This window comes from Vulpes lagopus, chromosome 5, assembly GCF_018345385.1.
Source record: "Vulpes lagopus strain Blue_001 chromosome 5, ASM1834538v1, whole genome shotgun sequence".
Lineage (NCBI taxonomy): Eukaryota > Metazoa > Chordata > Mammalia > Carnivora > Canidae > Vulpes > Vulpes lagopus.
Genome location: NC_054828.1, coordinates 73929569 through 73951571, shown reverse-complemented (window position 1 = coordinate 73951571; position 22003 = coordinate 73929569). Strand labels below are relative to the sequence as shown.

The 22003-nt window shown below is 40.1% G+C and overlaps 1 protein-coding gene across 4 annotated transcripts in view; it reads left to right on the top strand.

The window, feature by feature from the left end:
- GABPB2 (GA binding protein transcription factor subunit beta 2) overlaps positions 1-22003 on the top strand; it is a 30473-nt gene that overhangs the window by 4685 nt on the left and 3785 nt on the right. The window contains exons 2-6 of one of the 4 annotated variants that reach the window (XM_041756495.1): positions 699-838; positions 2888-3055; positions 3588-3782; positions 7537-7675; positions 18371-18556. In XM_041756495.1, coding sequence (XP_041612429.1) covers positions 731-838; positions 2888-3055; positions 3588-3782; positions 7537-7675; positions 18371-18556 — 796 coding nt within the window. In that variant the 5' untranslated portion in view covers positions 699-730. Of the gene's footprint in view, positions 1-677; positions 839-2887; positions 3056-3587; positions 3783-7536; positions 7676-18370; positions 18557-22003 lie in introns of all 4 variants that reach the window. The other 3 variants (XM_041756497.1, XM_041756496.1, XM_041756498.1) reach the window with 3 other exon arrangements.

Genomic DNA, 22003 nt, shown 5'->3' with positions numbered 1-22003 from the left:
CTCATAGTGGTGGATTTAAGTTTCTCAAAATTCTAATTTTGCTTAAAAGCTCAAATCATAATAATTGTTAGTAAATACTGTCAATTGTTTTCCTTGAAGTGGCAGGCTCTCTTTGTTCATTTTTGAAAAAATGTCTGCTATATACATGAGTCTGAATATCCTTGGTATGTCTATTCATCATTTTTTGTTGTGACATAATATTTCTACGCATTGTTGTTTCAAAGGGATGAAATGCTGTTTTACTGATTTCTTTTTTTTTTTAATTTTTTTTGATTTTTATTTATTTATGATAGTCACAGAGAGAGAGAGAGAGAGGCAGAGACACAGGCAGAAGGAGAAGCAGGCTCCATGCCCTGGGAGCCCGACGTGGGACTCGATCCGGGGTCTCCAGGATCGCGCCCCGGGCCAAAGGCAGGCGCCAAACCGCTGCGCCACCCAGGGATCCCTGTTTTACTGATTTCTTAAGCTAGAGAGGTGGCAATATGTTGAACAGATTTCCAAAGTATTTTTCTGAATATTGAATATTAGGGAACTATTATTTAGGGCCTGAAACATTCCCAAATATTTGATTGTGTTAGATGAGGTAGAAAGGAAGCACCCTACTGGATAATCAGCTTGAGAAGTATCTTACATATATTTTAATACTAGAGTAGAGGTCTTCTAAAAACATTTTACAGGCAACTTTCCTTGTGTGATAGCTTCCTGAAAACTTCTGTTCCTATGCATAAAGATGTCTTTGGTGGACTTGGGGAAGAGGTTGCTAGAAGCAGCAAGAAAAGGCCAAGATGATGAAGTGAGAACATTGATGGCAAATGGCGCCCCATTCACAACAGATTGGGTAAGCTCTTTTAATTATTCCCAATGTGTGCTGTTACCAATTTCTTCCTTTTTTTCCCCCCAAAGATTTTATATTTAAATAATCTCTATACCCAATGTGGGCCTTGAACTCACAACCCTGAGATCAGGAATTGCACATTCTACTGACTAAATAATGAGGCATGCCCCCAACCTTTTTCTTAAAGGCTCGATAGACTCTTGATTTTGCTTTATTCCCTTTCTGCCTCATTACCCATACAAGAGTTTTATTTTCTTTGTTTCATCTGAATATGTAATAGTCTTCTAGTTTTCCAAATTGCAAGAGTCTCCTATGGATATATACGTAGTAATTGTAAGGTATTATATACTTGTGATTTTCTATAATGCTTTTTAGAGTGTTTTCTGAAGGTATAATTCTCCCTGGAGTGTACTTTTAGGTTATAGGTTTCTGTAATTGGCTAGAAATTAAACAAAATCAGTATAATAAGAGTGCATTTCTAAACTAATAAACTACTTGTTTCCTTTTTTCTAAAGTGTCCTGGTTAATCAGGAATAGTCTAGGCATTGTGTTTCCTTTTTACCACTGTTAAAAAACATTAAGAGGAGATTCACCTGGGTGGCTCAGTGGTTGAGCATCTGCCTTCAGCTCAGGTCATGATCCTGGGGTCCCAGGATCCATTCCTGTATCAGGCTTCTTACAGGGAGCCTGCTTCTCCCTCCGCCTGTGTCTGCCTTTCTCTGTGTGTCTCTCATGAATAAATAAAATCTTAAAAAAAAACAAAACAAAACATTAAGAGGAAGGTGTAAATTCACAAGCCTAGGCAGCCAGCTTGAAGAGAGATTTTATAAGCGTTGCCTAACTTAATTATTTTTATTTTTTAAAGTAATCTCTGCACCACAGACTGGGTAAACTCTTTTGTTTACTCCCAACATGTGCTGTTGGCAACCTCTTCCTTTTTTTTTTCCCCCAAAGAATTTATTTTTAAGTAATCTGTATACCAATATGAGGCTCAAACTCACAATGCTGAGATCAAGAGTCACATGCTTTACTGACTGAGCCAGCCAGGCACTCCACCATTGCCTAATTTTAACAATTCAGTGAGCCAATGTCTTCTATCCTGGGGTGATTAATTCATAAATCAAGAGGCCAGCAGGTTCTTAGCACTTCACGAAAAGGAAGAAAAGGAAACCTATGAGATTAGCATTTCTATTAATAGACTTGAAAAGAGCAATGTGAATTAAATCTAGTCAGGCAGAGAGGCTGAACATATATGAAATGCAAAGAATAAACAACAGAAGCTTAAAATAAAGAACCTAACACAAAGAAAGGAATAGATCTCTGGCCAAAGTGGCTAAAGATAGCTAACTCTTAACAGAATTTACTTTGAGATGATACAGACTTATTGTTGTTGTCAGACATTGCTAAAATTTTATTGCCTCTTCATCTCATCAGTCTTTTTGCTTTGCTTTACTATGGCAGCAGACTTCTATTCCAGCCAATTAAATTTGCACACCAAATCTCGGTAATTTTCTAATCTCGGCCTTTTCCTAAGAATTTTTTTTTTAAGATTTTATTTATTTATTCAGAGAGACACAGAGAGAGAATGAGCGGCAGAGACACAGGCAGAGGGAGAAGCAGGCTCCATGCAGAGAGCCCGACATGGGACTCGATCTAGGGTCCCCAGGATCACGCCCTGGGCTGCAGGCGGCACTAAACCGCTGCGCCACCAGGGCTGCCCCTAAGAATTATTTTGAACCTGCTTATCCTTTTCCTTTACCCCAATACAGAATGTTCTTGTTTATACATTTTTTTCTTTACCTTTTTCTAAGCTTAGCTTAACATCATATCCTTTAGAGAATCTTGCCTGATAAATCCATCTGACTTAAATCCATTATAAGCACTAATTTAATTGGTGGTATATTTATTTGCCTGTTAGTATGTTAATTTCTTAATTAATATTGTTTACTCCTATTGCACAATCAATTCTCACTCTTGTTCATTTGTGTCCCTCCAGTAGTGATTTAGGACTCTGCACACAGTTGATATGCAATGAGTATTATTTTCCCACAGCTTGGAACATCACCCCTCCACCTTGCAGCCCAGTATGGTCATTATTCCACAGCAGAAGTGCTCCTTCGAGCAGGCGTTAGCAGGGATGCCCGGACCAAAGTGGACAGGACCCCTTTGCACATGGCTGCAGCTGATGGACACGCGCACATCGTGGAACTGCTTGTTAGGGTAATAGTGGCAGATCTATATTGTAAAAGAGACACCCACCTCACTGTTTTCTTACGTAAACAGGTTGCAAGAAACTAGACTATGAAAGATTAAGTTTAGGATAGTTCATAGTATAGACTTGTGTCTCTTTCAAGAGCATGGCAATGAGGATTTTGTTTCTAATCTTTTACAGGCTAAGCAGACTTTATTGATTTTTCTTCATTCCCTTCCTGCAGGTGTTCTCTGTACTTATGCCTATTTTTGTAGGAACTCAGCTCCCTTAATAAATGCAACAAAAATCTGTTCTTTTCCCCTTTCTTTCCGATCTGTTATAATTTTCCAGTTGTCCTTAGAAGACCTACTCATTGAAGACATTATGTCTGTCATCATTCAGGAGAATTTGAAGAATGTTTTTCCCTTTGATATTTCTATGTGATATAAATTTGAATATGTGTAATATTTATGGAAATTCTCTTTATTTGGGTGATGGGATCTTGCACCTCTGCTACCATAACCAGTGCCTATTTGAAAAAAAATTATTGTTCTGTGACAGAATGGTGCAGATGTCAATGCCAAGGACATGCTGAAGATGACAGCTTTACATTGGGCTACAGAGCACCACCATCGAGATGTTGTAGAGCTACTTATCAAATATGGAGCTGATGTCCATGCTTTCAGCAAGTTTGATAAATCTGCTTTTGACATAGCCCTGGAGAAAAAGAATGCTGAGATTCTGGTCATCCTTCAGGTCTGGTTCTTTTTATACCCCCAGAGTATATTTTAATTGAAGTAAAGAATTTTTTTTATAGGAGCTGAATCAAAATGGAATTTTCTCTATCATACCAAGATAGTACGTGATATGTCTCAATATTGTGACTCAGTGTCATCGGTATCTTTAAAAAAAAAAAAAAAAAAAGCATTGTATCAAGCCTGAATTATTCATGGTGATTGGAGAATAGCGTTTTGGCCAGTACAAAAATAAAATTTATTTGGCTTTAGAATGTTTTTTTACTCTATGAAAATTTCCCTCCTTCCTTCCTTCTTTTCTTTCTTTCTTTCTTTCTTTGTTTCTTTCTTTCTTTGTCTTTCTTTCTGATTTTATTTACTTATTTCTTTGACAGAGAGCATGTTGGGGAAAGGCAGAGGGGGAAGGAGAGGGACAAGTAGGGCTTGATCCCATGACCCCAAGATCATGACCTGAGCTGAGATCTAAGAGTTTGATCCTCAACTGACTGAGCTACTCAGGTGCCTTGAAAATTTCCCTTTCTAATTGAGCTTGACTTGGGACAATATGAAAAAGTCTCTTTGGGGTACCTGACTGGTTCACTTGGTAGAGTGTGCAGTTCTTGATCCTGGGGTTGTGGGTCCAAGCCCCATGTTGGGTGTAGGGATTGCTTAAATTAATAAATTTTTTAAAAAGTCTCTTTATGTTTTCTGAATATACATCAACTCATATGAGTCAGTACATAAGTCTACTGTAAATCTAATGCATATTGAGTCATAAGGAAGCCATCTTAAAAAGTAGCTGTGATGATTTTACCCATTAATTTCTTAATTAATTCTCTGCCTCTCTCTCTCAGTCTGTGTCTCACATGAGTAAATAAATATTTTTTAAAAGATTTTGTTTATTAATTTGAAGGAGAGAGAGACTGTGTGCATGAGTTGGGGAGGGGCAGAGGCAGAGGGAGAAGCAGACTCCCCACCGAGCAGGGAGCCCTGCACCTGGAGCTTGATCCCAGAACTCTGAGATTATGACCCGAGCCTAAGGCAGACACTTAATTAGTGAGCCACCCAGGCACCCCTAAAATTTTATTTATTTGAGAGAGAGAGAGAGAGAGAGAGAGAGAGAGAGAGCACAAGCAGGGAGAAATGGCAGAGGGAGAGGGAGAAGGAGGCTTCCGCTCAGCAAGGATCAGTTCCAGGACTCTGGGATCATGACCTGAGCCGAAGGCAGATGCTTAACTGATTGAGCCACCTAGGTGCCCCTGAACTGAGTTCTTTTTTTTTTTTTTTTTTTTTTGAACTGAGTTCTGAAGGAGAAGTAAGAAAATGATATTCTAGGCTAGAAAAAGAGCAAATCACTGACATAGAAGTGTGAAAGGAGTGTAATGTTCAGGAAAGAGTAAGTTCTGTGACTAGAGATTGAGCAAAGGAAGTAGAGTTTGGGAGTGGCAGGAGCTAAGGTTTAAGGGTTAGGCTGGGTTTTGAATGTAGGAGTATTGCATGGCATGCAATGGAGTTGGGACTGTTTGGTGGGCAATGAGGATCCGGTAGAAGCTTTTTTTTTCTTTTAAGATTTTATTTATTTATTCATGAGAATATTTTATTTATTATTCACGTATCAGGTAATATTCTGATACACACAGAGAAAGGCAGAGACATAGGCAGAGGGAGAAGCAGGCTCCATGCAGGGGAGCCTGACGCGGGACTCGATCCTGGGACGCGGGGATCACGCCCTGAGCTGAACGCAAATGCTCAACCACTGAGCTACCCAGGTGTCCCAGTAGAAGCTTTTATTTTTTATTATTATTATTTTTTAAAACAGAGGTACTTTTTTTTTAATTTTTAAATTTATTTATGATAGTCACACACAGAGAGAGAGAGAGGCAGAGACATAGGCAGAGGGAGAAGCAGGCTCCATGCACCGGGAGCCCGACGTGGGACTCGATCCCGGGTCTCCAGGATCGCGCCCTGGGCCAAAGGCAGGCGCCAAACCGCTGTGCCACCCAGGGATCCCCAGTAGAAGCTTTTAAATAGAAGATTGAGATGATTCGTTTTGTTTTTTGTTTTGTTTTGTTTTGTTTTGTTTTTTTAAGTAGGCTTCTGGCCCAACATGGGGCTTGAACTCATGATCTTGAGATTAAGAGTCGTATGCTGGGGATCCCTGGGTGGCGCAGCGGTTTGGCGCCTGCCTTTGGCCCAGGGCGCGATCCTGGAGACCCGGGATCGAATCCCACATCAGGCTCCCGGTGCATGGAGCCTGCTTCTCCCTCTGCCTGTGTCTCTGCCTCTCTCTCTCTCTCTCTCTGTATGACTATCATAAATAAATAAAAATTAAAAAAAAAAAAAAGAGTCGTATGCTGTACTGACTGAGCTAGCCAGATGCCCCGATTTTTTATTTCTTTATTTTTTTAGATTTTATTTATTTATTCATGAGAGACAAAGAGAGACAGAGACACAGGCAGAGAAAGAAGCAGACTCCCAGTGAGGAGCCCAATGAGGGGCTTGATCCTAGGACCCTGGAATCACAACCTGAGCCAAAGGCAGACACTCAACTGCTGAGCCCTACCCCCCAGCCCCTTTTTAAAGATGATTGTTTGGACTGTGGTACAGACTGGGAAGAAAAGACACTTAATGCCAAATAACTATATGGTGACTTTCATTAGGCCAGGCAAGACCCAGTGAGGGCTTGAATTAAGGAAATAATAGTGGAAGATAGAAGAAAGGGCAGATTCAGGAAGAATTTAACAGTAATCAGAGAATGGGTATTCTCTTTCAACTGAAGTTCTTAGTCAAAGAGATAATTATATATAAAAAATAGGTAGCTATTTCTGCTGCATTTTCAGGGGTTTGTTTGTTTATTTCTTTTTTCTTGACAGATGGTTCTGTATAGACTGGTTGTCCTCTTCAATTTTCAATTCTTATTTAGAGCACTTAGTAATTGGAATTCTTAAGTAGATATCATGTTTGTAGAAAACTGCTTCTGAACCCTATAAAATAAAAGATAAGCATCTTTGTACCTACATTGTACAGTTATCCCTGGAAGCAGAAATGTAACATATGGAACTAGACTTTAAAATCTGGCACTCGGGCAGCCCCGGTGGCACAGTGGTTTGGCGCCGCCTGCAGCCTGGGGTGTGATCCTGGAGACCCGGGATGGAGTCCCACGTCAGGTTCCCTGCATGGAGCCTGCTTCTCCCTCTGCCTGTGTCTCTGCCTCTCTCTCTCTGTGTCTATGAATAAATAAATAAAATCTTTTAAAAAATAAATAAAATAAAATCTGGCACTCATTTATTTGCATGTTATATATTCTCTTAGGAATTTCTTCAGTAGCAAAATGGAACAAGTAATTGGAAAAACTCTGGAGAATATTGTTCTCTGTAGATTTGCTGCAGGGATCTCGACTAGCACATTGACTTCTACATAATTGATCATAGAATATTAGTGCTAAAAATTACTTTTAGACCACTCTCTTCATTTTCCAAATAAGAACAAGTTCCAGACAAGTTAAGTGAATTGCCTAGAAGTTTTGCAAACAATAATGCTTTTTTTCTGTAAATTAGAAATAACCCTGGGAAAGCATCTTAACATCTTTGTTGCCCTGATCTAGAAAAACAAACAAAACAAGAAAAACAGTAGGCTTAATGAGAACTCTGAGTTCCCTGGGACACCATGTGCCACAACTAGTTCTGCTCGACAGAGCATTGGGGTGAGGGTGGCTGTTCAGTAACTGTTTAAGGCTAACAAGTTCTGATTTTGAAATATTCTACCCTGTTTTGCAGGAAGCGATGCGGAATCAGGTGAATGCTAATCCCGAGAGAGCCAACCCTATAACTGTGACTGCCCCATTCATCTTCACATCTGGAGAAGTTGTCAACCTTGCTAGCCTTGTTTCTTCAGCCAACACCAAAACAACCTCAGGTAGTATTCTGATAACGTGGCATTTATTTTAGGCTTAAAATGAACAGGACCCCAGTTTTTCCTGTGAGATGAATGGATACCCTCTCATTCATTAAAATATTCTCCACAGAAAATTTGTAATAGATTTTAAAGCTAATGCATTTATTCTTCCTGAGGGACAGGGGGAATCATACATAGGGATTATACATGAGTGTTTACAATGTTAAAAGTAAAATATTTTACAGATTAATCTGTGGAAGGGTTTTATGTGACCACAAAATAAAAACATAAGGGTGCTTCAATATAGTACCACTTAGGAAAATAGTTAAATATTCATAGTTTAAAACAGTGACAGATAAACCAGAATAAATGTAAATGGGTATTGGAGTGCTGATATAAAAGAGGTACATGTGATTATTTGAATAGAGTATAAGAACTTTGATTTGTTCATGGGAATATGAGTAACAAAATAGAGAAAAAAGCACATTTTGAGATCTCTATGTTTTTAACAAAAACATCTATCTAAAAAGGAGCAAATTGGGATCCCTGGGTGGCGCAGCGGTTTGGCGCCTGCCTTTGGCCCAGGGCACGATCCTGGAGACCCGGGATCGAATCCCACATCGGGCTCCCAGTGCATGGAGCCTGCTTTTCCCTCTGCCTGTGTCTCTGCCCCTCCCTCTCTCTCTCTCTCTATCATAAAAAAAAATAATAATAAAAAAAAATAAAAAATAAAAAAAATAAAAAGGAGCAAATTGAGCTATTTTATTTTTATTTTTTTAAAGATTTTATTTATATATTCATGAGAGACAGAGAGAGAGAGAGAGAGGCAGAGACACAGGCAGAGGGAGAAGCAGGCTCCATGCAGGGAGCCTGACGTGGGACTAGATCCCGGGTCTCCAGGATCAGGTCCTGGACTGAAGGTGGCGTTAAACCGCTGGGCCACCCGGGCTGCCCCTCCCCCCTTTTTTTAAATTGAGCTTTTTTTTTTTTTTTTTTAATTAAATTGAGCTATTTTCAACATTTCTTTACAAATATTTGTTTTACATTGAGGGAATTTGTGTCCTCAAGTAAAATTTCCAACTGACTCCGTTTCTTTTTGTTTCTGACTTTCAGTTAAAAATAAGACACTGTATTCCTAGTTAAGTTTGTATAACATCAAAGAAAGATCTTGAATGAGCTGTTATTATTGAAGGGCAGTGTGGTAAAATAGAAAGAGCATATACAGGGCAGCCCGGGTGGCTCAGCGGTTTAGTGCCGCCGTGGGCCCAGGGCCTGATCCTGGAGACCGGGGATCGAGTCCCACATTGGACTCCTTGCATGGAGACTGCTTCTCCCTCTGCCTGTGTCTCTGCCTCTCTCTCTCTCTCCTTTCTGTGTATTCTCATGAATAAATAAAATCTTAAAAAAAAAAAGAGAGAGCATATACACAATATACATATTACATTCAGAACTGCATTCAAATACTGATTTATTAATTGACTACATACTTGACCTTGGGAAAACTTTTACTTCTCTAAGCCTTCTTATATACAAAACTGGGCTATAATAATACATACTTTATGAGGTTTTGAGACTTTGTATTTCCATTTTATAGCAGGACTTCCATAGTAATAATTAAAAAAATATAAAAAAGGACTTCCATAATAGCAGTATTAAATGAAAATAGAACTTCTCAAAGAAAGTTTATTTTGTTATGCCCTCAAGGGGGCAGTAGCGATCTTCATTTTATAGGCCATCAACTTTTTTAAGCTTTTTTTAAATCTACTTATTCATGAGAGGCACAGAAAGAGAGGCAGAGACACACAGGCAGAGGAAGGAGAAGCAGGCTCCACGCAAGGAGTCCGATATCGGGAATCCAGTTCATTCCCCGAGCCAAAGGCAGACGCTCAACCACTGAGCCACACAGGTGTCCTGGTCATCAACTATCATTTAAAATCACTATTCTTTGTTTTCAGCTTGATTCAAAGTTTAGCTTAAATATACATATACGTGTAATCAGAACATCCACAGCCTTTTGGATTTGTTGTGGTTCAGGGCACAATAATTAAAACAAGTGCCTTTATAATCCAAAAATCCTTAGAAGCCAGTGAAGTTATATGTTCACAAGCATATAAAAGAGTTAGTGTTGGTAATCTAATTATTGAAATTCTTCAGACCCTGATCAGAAATGATAAGCAAAGTTGAAGATATTTAGGATACAGCTTTTTATTCTTTTTTTTTTTTAAGATTTTATTTATTTATTCATGATAGAGAGAGGCAGAGACACAGGCAGAAGGGAGAAGCAGGCTCCATGCCAGGAGCCTGACTCGGAACTCGATCCCAGGACTCCAGGATCGCGCCCTGGGCCAAAGGCAGGCGCCAAACCGCTGAGCCACTCAGGGATCCCCAGGATACAGCTTCTTAGTCTTGGTTCCCATGGGTTTATGTGATGTGTCGTGTCACTTTTAGTAAACTTCTTGTTTCTCTCTTCTGTATATTGACAAATAAATTAAGATTGCTAAACTATCACATAATAGAGCTGATTTCTCCAGTGTTGTCTTTCATATGAAGCCATTCTACCTACCTCTTACCCCTTCATGGAGAGATTATCAGTGCAAATAAAAGAAAGGAGAAAAGTTCTAAGACAAATTCAGGTTGTATTTTTCAACTAGGTTAAAGGATTTTCTTTTCCTGAATATGGGTGGGTGGCTTCTTGTTTCCCATCATCCAGTAATCTTTTTTTTCTTAGAGTGTGTGTGTGTGTGTGTGTGTGTGCACGTCCGTGCAAGTACATTCACCAGGGGGGGAAGAGAGGGGGCAGAGGGAGAGGGAGTGAGAGAATCCCAAGCAGGCTCCATGCCAAGTGCAGAGCCAAATGTAGGACTTGATCTCATCACTCTGAGATCATGACCTGAGCCAAAAAATTTTTTTTTTAAGATTTTATTTATTCATGAGAGACACACAGAGGCAGAGACATAGGCAGAGGGAGAAGCAGGCTCCCCACAGGGAGCCCAATATGGGATTTGATCCCAGGACCCCAGGATCACAACCTGAGCCAAAGGCAGATGCTTACCCAACTGAGCCATCCAGATGCCACTTGAGAGATATTTTTGATAACAAAATTCATGTTATAAAATTTGCTTTCAGTTTTCTATTTGTGACTAAAGATATCACTGATCATCAGTGCTACCATCGAACTGTAGTGGTTCAGAAAGGCAGACTAAATTAAACATTAATCAGGGCATAAAAGAGTTATGGAGATGAATTTCCTATTTCTGTAGGATCATAGGATGCACTCCAAAGTCTACAAAGTAACATAAATAGCTTTGTGTTATTTCATAAAGAGTACAGGCTTTGGAATCTAATGAATTGCATTCTAATCTGGGCTCTGACATTTACTACCTGTGTGACCTGGACAAGTTACTTACTTTTTCTGAATCTAGTTTTTACCAACTCACTGAGATTGCCTAGCCTACCATAGCACACTCCCCTAAATCCTGGTTTGAAGACTCTATCTAATCCACATTTTAAGTAGGTAGCAAGAGTCATCATTGATAATGCCATTTCAAAACAACAGCATCCACGCACATTTTACTTTATTTGGTGCTGGGTCTTATATAGAGGAAAAGGAGGCAATTAATACTGTTTAACAATAAAGTACCTAATTTTTTCCTAGAATTCTCCAGGATTAGTCTAAAAGAGGTAATTTGTATCAGCTCTTTCCAGTTTCAACCGTATATGTCAGAATATTAAACCCAATTTTTCATAAATGTTTTTTCTTCATTTTGCTTTTTTTTTTAAGATTTTATTTATTTATTCATGAGAGACACCGAGAGAGAGAGGCAGAGACACAGGCAGAGAGAGAAGCAGGCTCCATGCAGGGAGCCTGATGTGGGACTTGATCCCGGGACTCCAGGATCACACCCTGGGCAAAAGGCAGGCGCTAAACCACTGAGCCACCCAGGGATCCCCTTCATTTTGCTGTTAAAGGGAAGTTGGATGACTCATTATGTCTGAAGCAAAGGGAGAACACCCTTAGCTGGGTATCATGTCCGAAAAAATATACAATGCTTTGTCAAGAAGCATTTTTACTCAGCTATTCTACTTTAGCTGAGTAATCTAACTGATGTTTGGCATACTTGAACTTTAATTAAAGTTCACACACAGCCTCTCTGTGTGTGCGTGTGTGTGTATGTGTTTGTGTGTTAACTGTGGTAAAATAATAACAACCTTGTTTGGGGGTGCCTGAGTGGCTCAGTGGTTGAGTGTCTGCCTTCGACTCAGGATCTGGGATCGAGTCCCACATTGGGCTCCTGTAGGGAGCCTGTTTCTCCCTCTGCCTATGTCTCTGCCTGTCTGTGTGTCTCTCATGAATTAAAAAATAAAAATCTTTAAAAAAAAAAAAAAAGAATAAAACAGGGTTATCATTACTATCTCCACCCTAATCCCCTAATCCCCTACTGCCACTGTCATCATCCAGAAGCTTTGATGAAGATAATTTGTAGCTGGGGTACCTGGCTGGTTCAGACAGTAGAGTATGCAACTCTTGATCTCAGGTTAGTGAGTTCACACTCCACACTGGGTATAGAGATTACTAAAAAAAAAATAAACTTTTTTTTTAACATTTTATTTATGTATTTATTTATGAGAAACACAGAGAGGAGAGAGAGAGGCAGAGACACAGGTAGAGGGAGAAGCGGGCTCCACGCAGGGAGCCCAACGTGGGACTCGATCCTGGGTCTCCAGGATCACGTCTCAGGCTGCAGGCGCCGCTAAACCGCTGCGCCACGGGGACTGCCCCAAATATAAAAATCTTAAAAATGAAATCTTAAAAAAAATTAAGGGGCGCCTAGGCAGCTTAGTCAGCTAAGCATCCAGCTTCTGGCTTTGGCTCAAGCTGTGATCTCATGGATCATGGGATCGAGCCCCACATTAGGGTCAGGGTAGAATCTGCTTGAGATTCTCTTTCTTCCTCTGCCCCTTCCTCAACTTATGTGCATACCTTCTCTCTCTCTCTCAAATAAATAAGTCTTAAATTTTTTTTTTTTTTTAATTAAGAGGGGTGCCTGGCTGGCTCTGTTGGTGGAGTGTACAACTCTTCATCTTAGAGTTGTGAGTTTGAGCCCCACATTGGGTGTAGAGCTTACTTAAAAAAATAATATCTTAAAAAAAATTAAGAGTACATTTAAAAATAAGATAGGTGTATCAATCAGAGTACAGTCAGGAGGCAAAACTACATGGAGATATGTGTAATTTTATTATAATATGTAATATATATAATTTCTATATATTTCTAAACTTACATGTACGATTTGCAAAGAATTATTAGTAATAGTGTATTAACCACTAAGAGGTGAAGAGAACAGGATGCCTGGGTGGCTCAGTGGTTGAGCAGCTGCCTTCAGCTCAGGGCGTGATCCTGGAGTCTTGGGATCAAGTCCTGCATCGGGTCCCTGCATGGAGCCTGCTTCTCCCTCTGCCTGTGTCTCTGCCTTTCTCTCTGTCTCTCATGAATAAATAAATAAAATCTTAAAAAAAAAAAAGAGGTGAAGAGAACCCTAAAGAATACGAGAATGACCAATATAAGGAGCAGCCACTATACTGTATGACAAAACTTAATTTCATGCTTACTATCAAGAAATATTGGTAGGGTCTAGCTTTAGTATGACAAGGCAAGACAAAGAAGGCTGGATTTGGAGTTGAAAGGCAATAAATTGGGATCCCTGGGTGGCGCAGCGGTTTGGCGCCTGCCTTTGGCCCAGGGCGCGATCCTGGAGACCCGGGATCGAATCCCACATCAGGCTCCCGGTGCATGGAGCCTGCTTCTCCCTCCGCCTGTGTCTCTGCCTCTCTCTCTCTCTCTCTCTGTGACTATCATAAAAAAAAAAAAAAAAGAAAGGCAATAAATTCACAATTGGCACAAAAGTATCTTTGAAATTACAATGAAAGACATAGAGAAATACAATTCATTTTATAAAAGTTTTATGCAAAACTGTTGAGTAATACTTTTGATTCATAAAGTTATGCATGCCTCTTGCCAGATCTAATGCACTTTCCTCCTGGAACTTAGCTGTAAGAATAGCACACAGATATAAGAAGAAAAGGTTATTATTTTTAAAAAATTTTATTTATTTTCATGAGAAACAGAGAGAGAGAGACAGAGACACAGGCAGAGGGAGAAGCAGGCTCCTCACAGGGAGCTCGACGTGGGACTAGATCCTGGGTCTCCAGGATCATGCCCTGGGCTGAAGTCGGCGACCAAACCGTTGAGCCACCTGGACTGCCCAGAAGAAAAGGTTATAAACAAAGTTTTTTTAAAAAGCACATCATGACATAACTATAGTAGGTAATTTTTTTTTAGCATGAATCAGTTGTACTACTCTTTGATATTCAATAAATGAAATATCCAGTTTTTAACCATCCTTACACTAGAGGTCATTCCTTCTTGCCTGTCTAGGTAAGAAGACTGATGGATAGATGCAGTATGGTTAAGTAAAGAACCAGCAGGATCAAAGAAAAAAAAAAAAAAGAACCAGCAGGCTCTCTTCCCTCAGCATCATGTAGTTTAGGGTAAGGCATGCTGTGTGTGCTTACTGCCTGCTGCCAGGGATAGCTCTGTACAGCCAGCCTAGGGAGTAGGCGGCACTTTTGGTCTGTTGGCTCCTAATGCTCAGGACTATCAGTGCTTAAAAAAAAAAAAAAAATGTGGGGAATGTAGTGGCCCTATACCAACCATATTACCTTAATCCATTTTAAAGGAGAAACTTTCTAAACCTTCCAGGAGTGTTAACACTATGATCATTGGTTTATACCAGTCTGTATTGGAGAGCAAGAGGAAGGACAATCAGAATGAAAAGCTGAGGTTTTTTGTTTTTATTTATTTATTTTTTTGTTTGTTTTTTTTTGAAAAGCTGAGGTTTTGATTTAATAAAAGCCAGTTTCATTTTTTTTTTAATTTTTTTTTTTTTATTTATTTATGATAGTCACACAGAGAGAGAGAGAGAGAGGCAAAGACATAGGCAGAGGAAGAAGCAGGCCCCATGCACCGGGAGCCCGACGTGGGATTTGATCCCGGGTCTCCAGGATCGCATCCTGGGCCAAAGGCAGGGGCCGAACCACTGTGCCACCCAGGGATCCCTCATTTTTTTTTATTTAAAGATTTTACTTATGGGATCCCTGGGTGGCGCAGCGGTTTGGCGCCTGCCTTTGGCCCAGGATGCGATCCTGGAGACCCGGGATCAAATCCCACATCAGGCTCCCGGTGCATGGAGCCTGCTTCTCCCTCCACCTGTGTCTCTGCCTCTCTCTCTCTCTCTGTGACTATCATAAATAAATAAAATTTTAAAAATTAAAAAAAAAAATAAATAAAGATTTTACTTACTTATTCATGAGAGACACAGAGAGAGAGAGGCAGAGACACAGGCAGAGGGAGAAGCAGGCTCCATGCAGGGAGCCCGATGCAGGACCCGATCCCGAGTCTCCAGGATCGGGCCCTGGGCTGAAGGTGGCACCAAACTGTCAAGCCACCCAGGCTGCCCTAAAAGCCAGTTTCAGTTCACCTCTATTTAGTCTCTCCACCAGACCTCATTTGCCTTTTTTACCAAAATAGGTGACCCCCATGCCTCCTCAGCACATTTGTCAAATCCTACCATCTCAGTGCTTGGCCACCCTTGCAGCTCTTGCTGAGGCATCAGTCCCCCTGTCCAACTCCCACAGAGCTGCAGTTAGGTAAGGGACAGCTGCTGAGTGAACTGCCATTTCTTTTATTTTTACATTTCCAGCAGATTTAATTTGCATGAAATATGAAAGAATTATGGTTAACTAGAGACATCTAGGAAAAAGGAATGTAGAGTCATTGAGCATCAGAAAGAAAAATTACTAAGCAACATAATCAGATGGCTGAATAATATTAGAGAATGACTGAGTTATTTGTTGTATTTTTGCAGTTTCAAGTTTGTTTTTCCCTGACTCCAGTTGCTTCAGATTGAAATGTTTAGTCTTCTGTTAGCAGATTATTTGGGAAATACTCTGTGTTTTGTTTTGACTGATGCTATCATAGAGTGATTCAAAATAGTAGCTTAGATATGTTGTATTTAAAGCATCTGGGTCACCTGGGTAGCTCACTGGTTGAGCATCTGCCTTTGGCTCGGGTCGTGATCATGGGGTCCTGGGATCAAGTCCCACATTGGGCTCCCTGTGGGGAGCCTGCTTCTCCCTCTGCCTGTGTCTCTGCCTCTCTCTGTATCTCTTATGAATAAATAAATAAACTATATTTTTAAAAAGCATCAAAATATGTAGGAAACTGATACTTTTTCTGTGTGCTTCAAAGTTATTTGCTTTTATTTTCACTAGAGATGATATTTTGGCATTTCCAATGGAGTTGGACTGATATATGCTGTATAGTGGCCTTCTGATATTCAGAACAAAAAAGTTTCAAGTCACTTAGCCAGAGCTGGTAGCCTGTGGGGAGAAGGCTTAGGGTTTCATGTGAGTGGGGGCAAATAGTCATGGGTAGGGCTAAATAGTCATCTAGGAATCTTTCTGGAGCAGTCTGCTCCATCATAAATGAAAGCAGATTGTTCTGCCTTCTTTCTGCCATTGACATTTGGGCGGTGAGAGCATTCCTCCAATCCTATTTTCCAACTGGCAGCGATCATAAAGATCTCTATTCAGACATGTATGAGTGAGCAGCATGGCAGAGGGAAAAAAGCAATGTCCTAAACTCATGCTTCTTATTTTGATTTGCTTTTTTTTAAAAAAAGATTTTATTTATTCATGAGAGACACAGAGAGACAGAGGGGCAGAGGGAGAAGCAGGCTCCATGCAGTGAGCCTGACATGGGACTTGATCCTGGGACTCCAGGATTATGCCCTGGACCAAAGGCAGACGCTAAACCGCTCAGCCACCCAGGGATTCCCCCTTGATTTGCTTTTTGATTTTGGATAAATTACTTAACTTCCCCAGGTCTCAATCTCCTCATCTTTAACTGAGGTTGGATGGTTGGATCAGATTATCTCTTGAGGTCTTTTCAGCTATAGCATTTAACTGTTGTTGTTGTTGTTGTTTTTTTTTAATTTATTTATGATAGTCACAGAGAGAGAGAGAGAGGCAGAGACACAGGCGGAGGGAGAAGCAGGCTCCATGTACCGGGAGCCTGATGTGGGACTCGATCCCGGGTCTCCAGGATCGCGCCCTGGGCCAAAGGCAGGTGCCAAACCGCTGCGCCACCCAGGGATCCCCCTAACTGTTGTTTTTAATAGATGCGAATGCTCTATTTCCATTAAACCACCTGAATGTGTCTCTTGGTGGATAGTCCATACCCCACTTAGTGCAAAGTTCTTTCTACCTGTGACTCTTTATTTTTTTAATTAATTTTTTTAAAGATTTTATTCATTTATTTGACACATAGGTAGAGAGCCAAAGAGCACAAGCAGGGGGAACAGCAGAAGGAGTGGGAGAGGCAGTCTCACTGCTGAGCCGGGAGCCCAATGTGGGACTTGATCCCAGGACACCAAGATCATGATCTGAGCCAAAGGCAGATGCTTAACAGACTGAGCCACCCAGGCACTCCTACCTGTGACTCTTTAGATAGAAAAATTCTGAAGTGGAATAGTAGGAATCCTTTTGCCTAATAATTATTGGGGGTATTGACTAACCAAACTGAAAATCTTTTTTAAAGTTTTATTTATTTAAGTAATCTCTGCACCCAATATGGGGCTTGAACTCACCACCCCAAGATCAGGAGTCATATGCTCTTCTGACTGAGCTAGCCAGGCACCCTCTCTCCCCTTTTAATTACCAAACTGAAAATCTTTTTTTTTTTTTTTAAGATTTTATTTATTTATTCATTAGAGACACAGAGAGAGAGAGAGAGAGACAGAGACAAGAGACATAGAGGGAGAAGCAGGCTCCTCAGAAGGAGCCTGATGTGGGACTCAATCCCAGACCTGGGATCACACCCTGAGCTTAAGGCAGATGCTCAACCACTGAGCCACCCAGGCGTTCCATCCAAACTGAAAATCTTGATTCAACATAATATATATGAAATTCTTAAGAAAGATACCTGGCTACATTGTAAGTAGTCAGTGTTAGTTGCGATTAATATTATTGTTTATCTGTCACATAGGAGAAAGAAACCACCTACCATTTGTGTTTGTCAGATTTCATCAATGCTTTAGGACTACTTGACACGTTATTTTGTTAATTCACTGTAAATACTTCTATTTTCTTATAGAAATAGATCTACTCTGTAATTATTTTTCTAAGCTTCATAGATTTGTTTGGACTTTCAAGATGCTTTTTTTTTTTTTCAAGATGCTTTTTGAAAAAGGAATTCCAAGATCAAACATGCTGGGGAAACTCAGCATATCTTATCCTCTATTGGAGAATTACAGGGCTCATTAGCCTATTGGGGTTTCTGATACTTCTTACAAAGTAAACAAAAAATTTAAGCATAACCTGGCATTTTGAAAGTGCACTTGTGCATAGAACCTATCCTTAGTGAAAGCTATTAATAACTCACGAAGACATTTTAGAAAATACTATTCTATTGCATTCACTATTTTCTTTTCTCAACTGACTTAGCATTGTTCACAAGAACTTGCTTTAGAAACTTAAACCTAACTTCTTTTTCCTAGTTTTCCTATCACTGATATTAGCAATTTCAAGGAAGCTGAAATTGTTGTACTCTTATTTTTAAAAAAGCTGAAATTTCAAATTCATTTTTGTCATCTCTAGCTAATTCAGAGGAAATCATAGAGGGAAATTCTGTTGATTCATCAGTCCAGCAAGTTGTGGGGAGCGGAGGCCAAAGGGTCATCACTATAGTGACTGATGGAGTCCCTCTTGGTAATATCCAAACTGCAATCCCTACTGGAAGCATTGGCCAGCCATTTATTGTAACTATGCAAGATGGACAGCAAGGTGAGTTATCCCATTCAACAAAGTGTTTATGGAAAGATATTTTAGACATTCCACATTCCTCTAAAAATGAGGCATTAATTTTTAAATAGTGGGACTAGAAGAGTGCCAGATTCCAGGTTGGCTCCAAGAAAGAAAGAGAGAAACTAGGCCAACAAAGCCTAATTTCCCTAACACATATAAGATTTGTGAGTAAAGGCCAAAAGTCTGGTAGGAAAAAGAGGAAACAATATGAACCAGTAGTTCACAGAAAATACTGATGGGTCTTTAAAATATGGAAATATGTTCAACTTACTTCATTTATAGCAAGAGAAATGCAAATCAGTACTGCACTGAGATACCATTATAACACTGTGTTGTCAAGGTATGAGGAAATAGGCACTCTTACAATAAATTACTGGCTGGCTCAGTCAGTAAAGCATGTGATTCTTTTTTTTTTTTTAAGATTTTATTTATTTATTCATAAACACAGAGAGAGAGGCAGAGACACAGGCAGAGGGAGAAGCAGGCTCCATGCAGGGAGCCCGATGTGGGACTCGATCCCGGGTCTCCAGGATCATACCCCAGGCTGCAGGCAGCACCAAACCGCTGCGCCACCGGGGCTGCCCAAAGCATGTGATTCTTGATCTCAGAGTTGTAAGTTCGAGCTCCATGTTGGGTGTATACTTAAAAATAAAATCTAAAAAAAAAAATCACTGCTGAGAGTGTAAATTAATGTATTCTCTAAATGTATTATCTATCAATATATGTATTTTTTAAGATTTTATTAATTTGAGAGAGAGAGCACACAAGCAGGGGGGCAGGGCAGAGGGAGAAGCAGACTCCCTGCTGAGCAGGAAGCCACCCCACCCTACCGGACCTAACCTGCAGGGCTCAGTCCCAGGACCTTGAGATCCTGACCTGAGCCAAAGGCAGACATTTAACCAATTGAGCCACCTAGCTGCTCCCAGTATCTATCAAAGTTCTAAAGAACTAAAAAATTCTAAGAATTTATATTCACACACAGAAATGAAATATATACAAAGCTATTCGTTACAGCATTATTTGTAATTATCCAAGATTAAAAAGAACCTAAGTAGGTGGTAGCTATACTTGTGGTGAACATAATGTATAGACAGGTTGAGTCACTGTGTTGTACCTGAAACTAATGTAACATTGTAGATCAACTATACTCCAATAAAAAATACAAAATAAAATGAACCTAAGTATGTGTCATGTGGGAACTAGATAAAGAAATTATAGTACACCCATACATTAGAAAACTATGCAGCTATTGAAAACAATGAGGAAATGGCTTATATACTAGCATGGTCTTCATCCCCCAAACCATAATAAGTGAGTAACACACACTTAACAAGAGAGTAAGACATAGGACAGTGTGTAGAATATGCTACATTTATATATTCATTTATATTTTAAAGGGGGGAAATATATGTATATTTGCTAATATGTTCATAGACTTAAACCATCTCTGAAGGAACATTCAAGAATAACATTGATAACATTCTTTGCCTCCTGAGAGGGTACCTCAGTAGCTGGGGATGGATGGGAGGCTTTTCACTATATGTGCTTTTATAATTTAATTTTTGAGCCATATGAATTCAAGAAATACATCAGTAAATTTTGTTTTTAAAAAGAAACTAATCATTAAAACTTTATTCCTTAAAAATATTGGAGTTTGGGAGCACCTGGGTGGCTCAGTTGGTTAAGTGTCTGACTCTGGATTTTGACTTAGGTCATGATCTCGGGGTGGTGAGATCGAGCCCTGCCTTAGGCTCCACGCTGGACATGGAGCCTGTTTAAGATTCTCTCTCTCCCTCTCCCTCTGTCGCTCCCCCTCCCCCTAACTCCACTTGTACTCTCTCTCTCTCTCTCTCTCTCTAAAAAAAAAATCTATTGGAGTTTGAAAAGAGGAGGGTTGGTTTACTGCATTTAGTCAACAAAATTTTGACTTTATTTATTCATGAGAGACACAAAGAGAGAGAGGCAGAGACACAGGCAGAATCCCATGCAGGGAGCCCGACATGGGACTCGATCCCAGGACCTCAGGATCATGCCCTGGGCCGAAGGCAGGCACTAAACTGCTGAGCCACCCAGGGATCCCCTCACTCTCTTCTCTGTCTTTGAAAAAAAAAAAAAAGTTCCATCCTAAGGATCCCTTGTGCTCCTTTTTTTTTTTTCCTCAAAGATTTTATTCACTTATCCATGAGAGACACACACAGAGAGAGAGAGAGGCAGAGGACAAAGGCAGAGGGAGAAGCAAGTTCCCTACAGGGAGCCCAATGTGGGACTCAATCCCCATCGTGGGTCTCCAGGATCATGTCCTGGACCAAAGGTGGCGCTAAACCGCTAAGCCACCTGGGCTGCCCCCTTGTGCTCCTTTTATATCCACAGCTACCTCCCTTTCCACCTCATTCCTAACCTTTGGCAATCACTAATTTGTTTTCTACCTCTGTACTTTTGTCATTTCAAGAATATTATAAATGGAATCATGTAATATGGAATCTTGGGAGATTTGCTTTTTTTCTCTTGGCATAATTCCCTTAAAATCTATCCAAGTTACTGTTTGTATCAATAGTTCATTCCTTTTTATTGCTGAATAGTATCCATGATGTGGATTACCATAGTTTGTTTAACCTTTCATTGAAGGACATTTAAGTTGTTTCTAGTTTTTGGTTATCAATGAACAAAGCTGTTATGACCAATAGTGTACATGTTTTATGGGAACATAAATTTTCAGTTCTCTGGGATAAATGCCCAGAGGTGCAGTTGCTGGGTTGCATGCTAAGTACATGTTTAGTCTTGTAAGAAACTGCCAAATTGGGCAACCCCGGTGGCGCAGCGGTTTAGCGCCGCCTGCAGCTCAGGGTGTGATCCTGGAGACCCGGGATCGAGTCCCATATCGGGCTTCCTGCATGGAGCCTGCTTCTCCCTCTGCCTGTGTCTTTGCCTCTCTCCTCGCTCTCTCTGAATGAATGAATAAATAAATCTTTAAAAAAAAAAAAAAAGAAACTGCCAAATTATTTCCTAGAGTGATTGTACCATTTTTCATTCCCACCAGCAATTTATAAATTATCCAGTTTCTCCATATCCTGTTATCATCTGGTGTTAGCACTTTTAAAATATTAGTTATTCTGATAGGTAGGTGTTGACCTTTTTTCACTTATCTATGGAAGAGAAATAAATTGGAATATAGTGACTAGAAACCTGCCTTCATGTGAAGTTTCTTAAAAATCTTACGTAAAGACATCAGGCCTTCATTAGACAAGTTATATTAGAAGAATTGTAAGCTTATTGGCCATAGCTTTTAACCCAGAGTTAGATTTCTTCATTTTAAAGAGAGAGAGTGCATGCATGTGTGCAAGTGGAGGTAGGGGTGGGCCCAGGGAGAAAGAGAAACTTAAGCATCCTCCACACTCAGCTTGGAGGCCAGTGCGGGGACCCTGATAT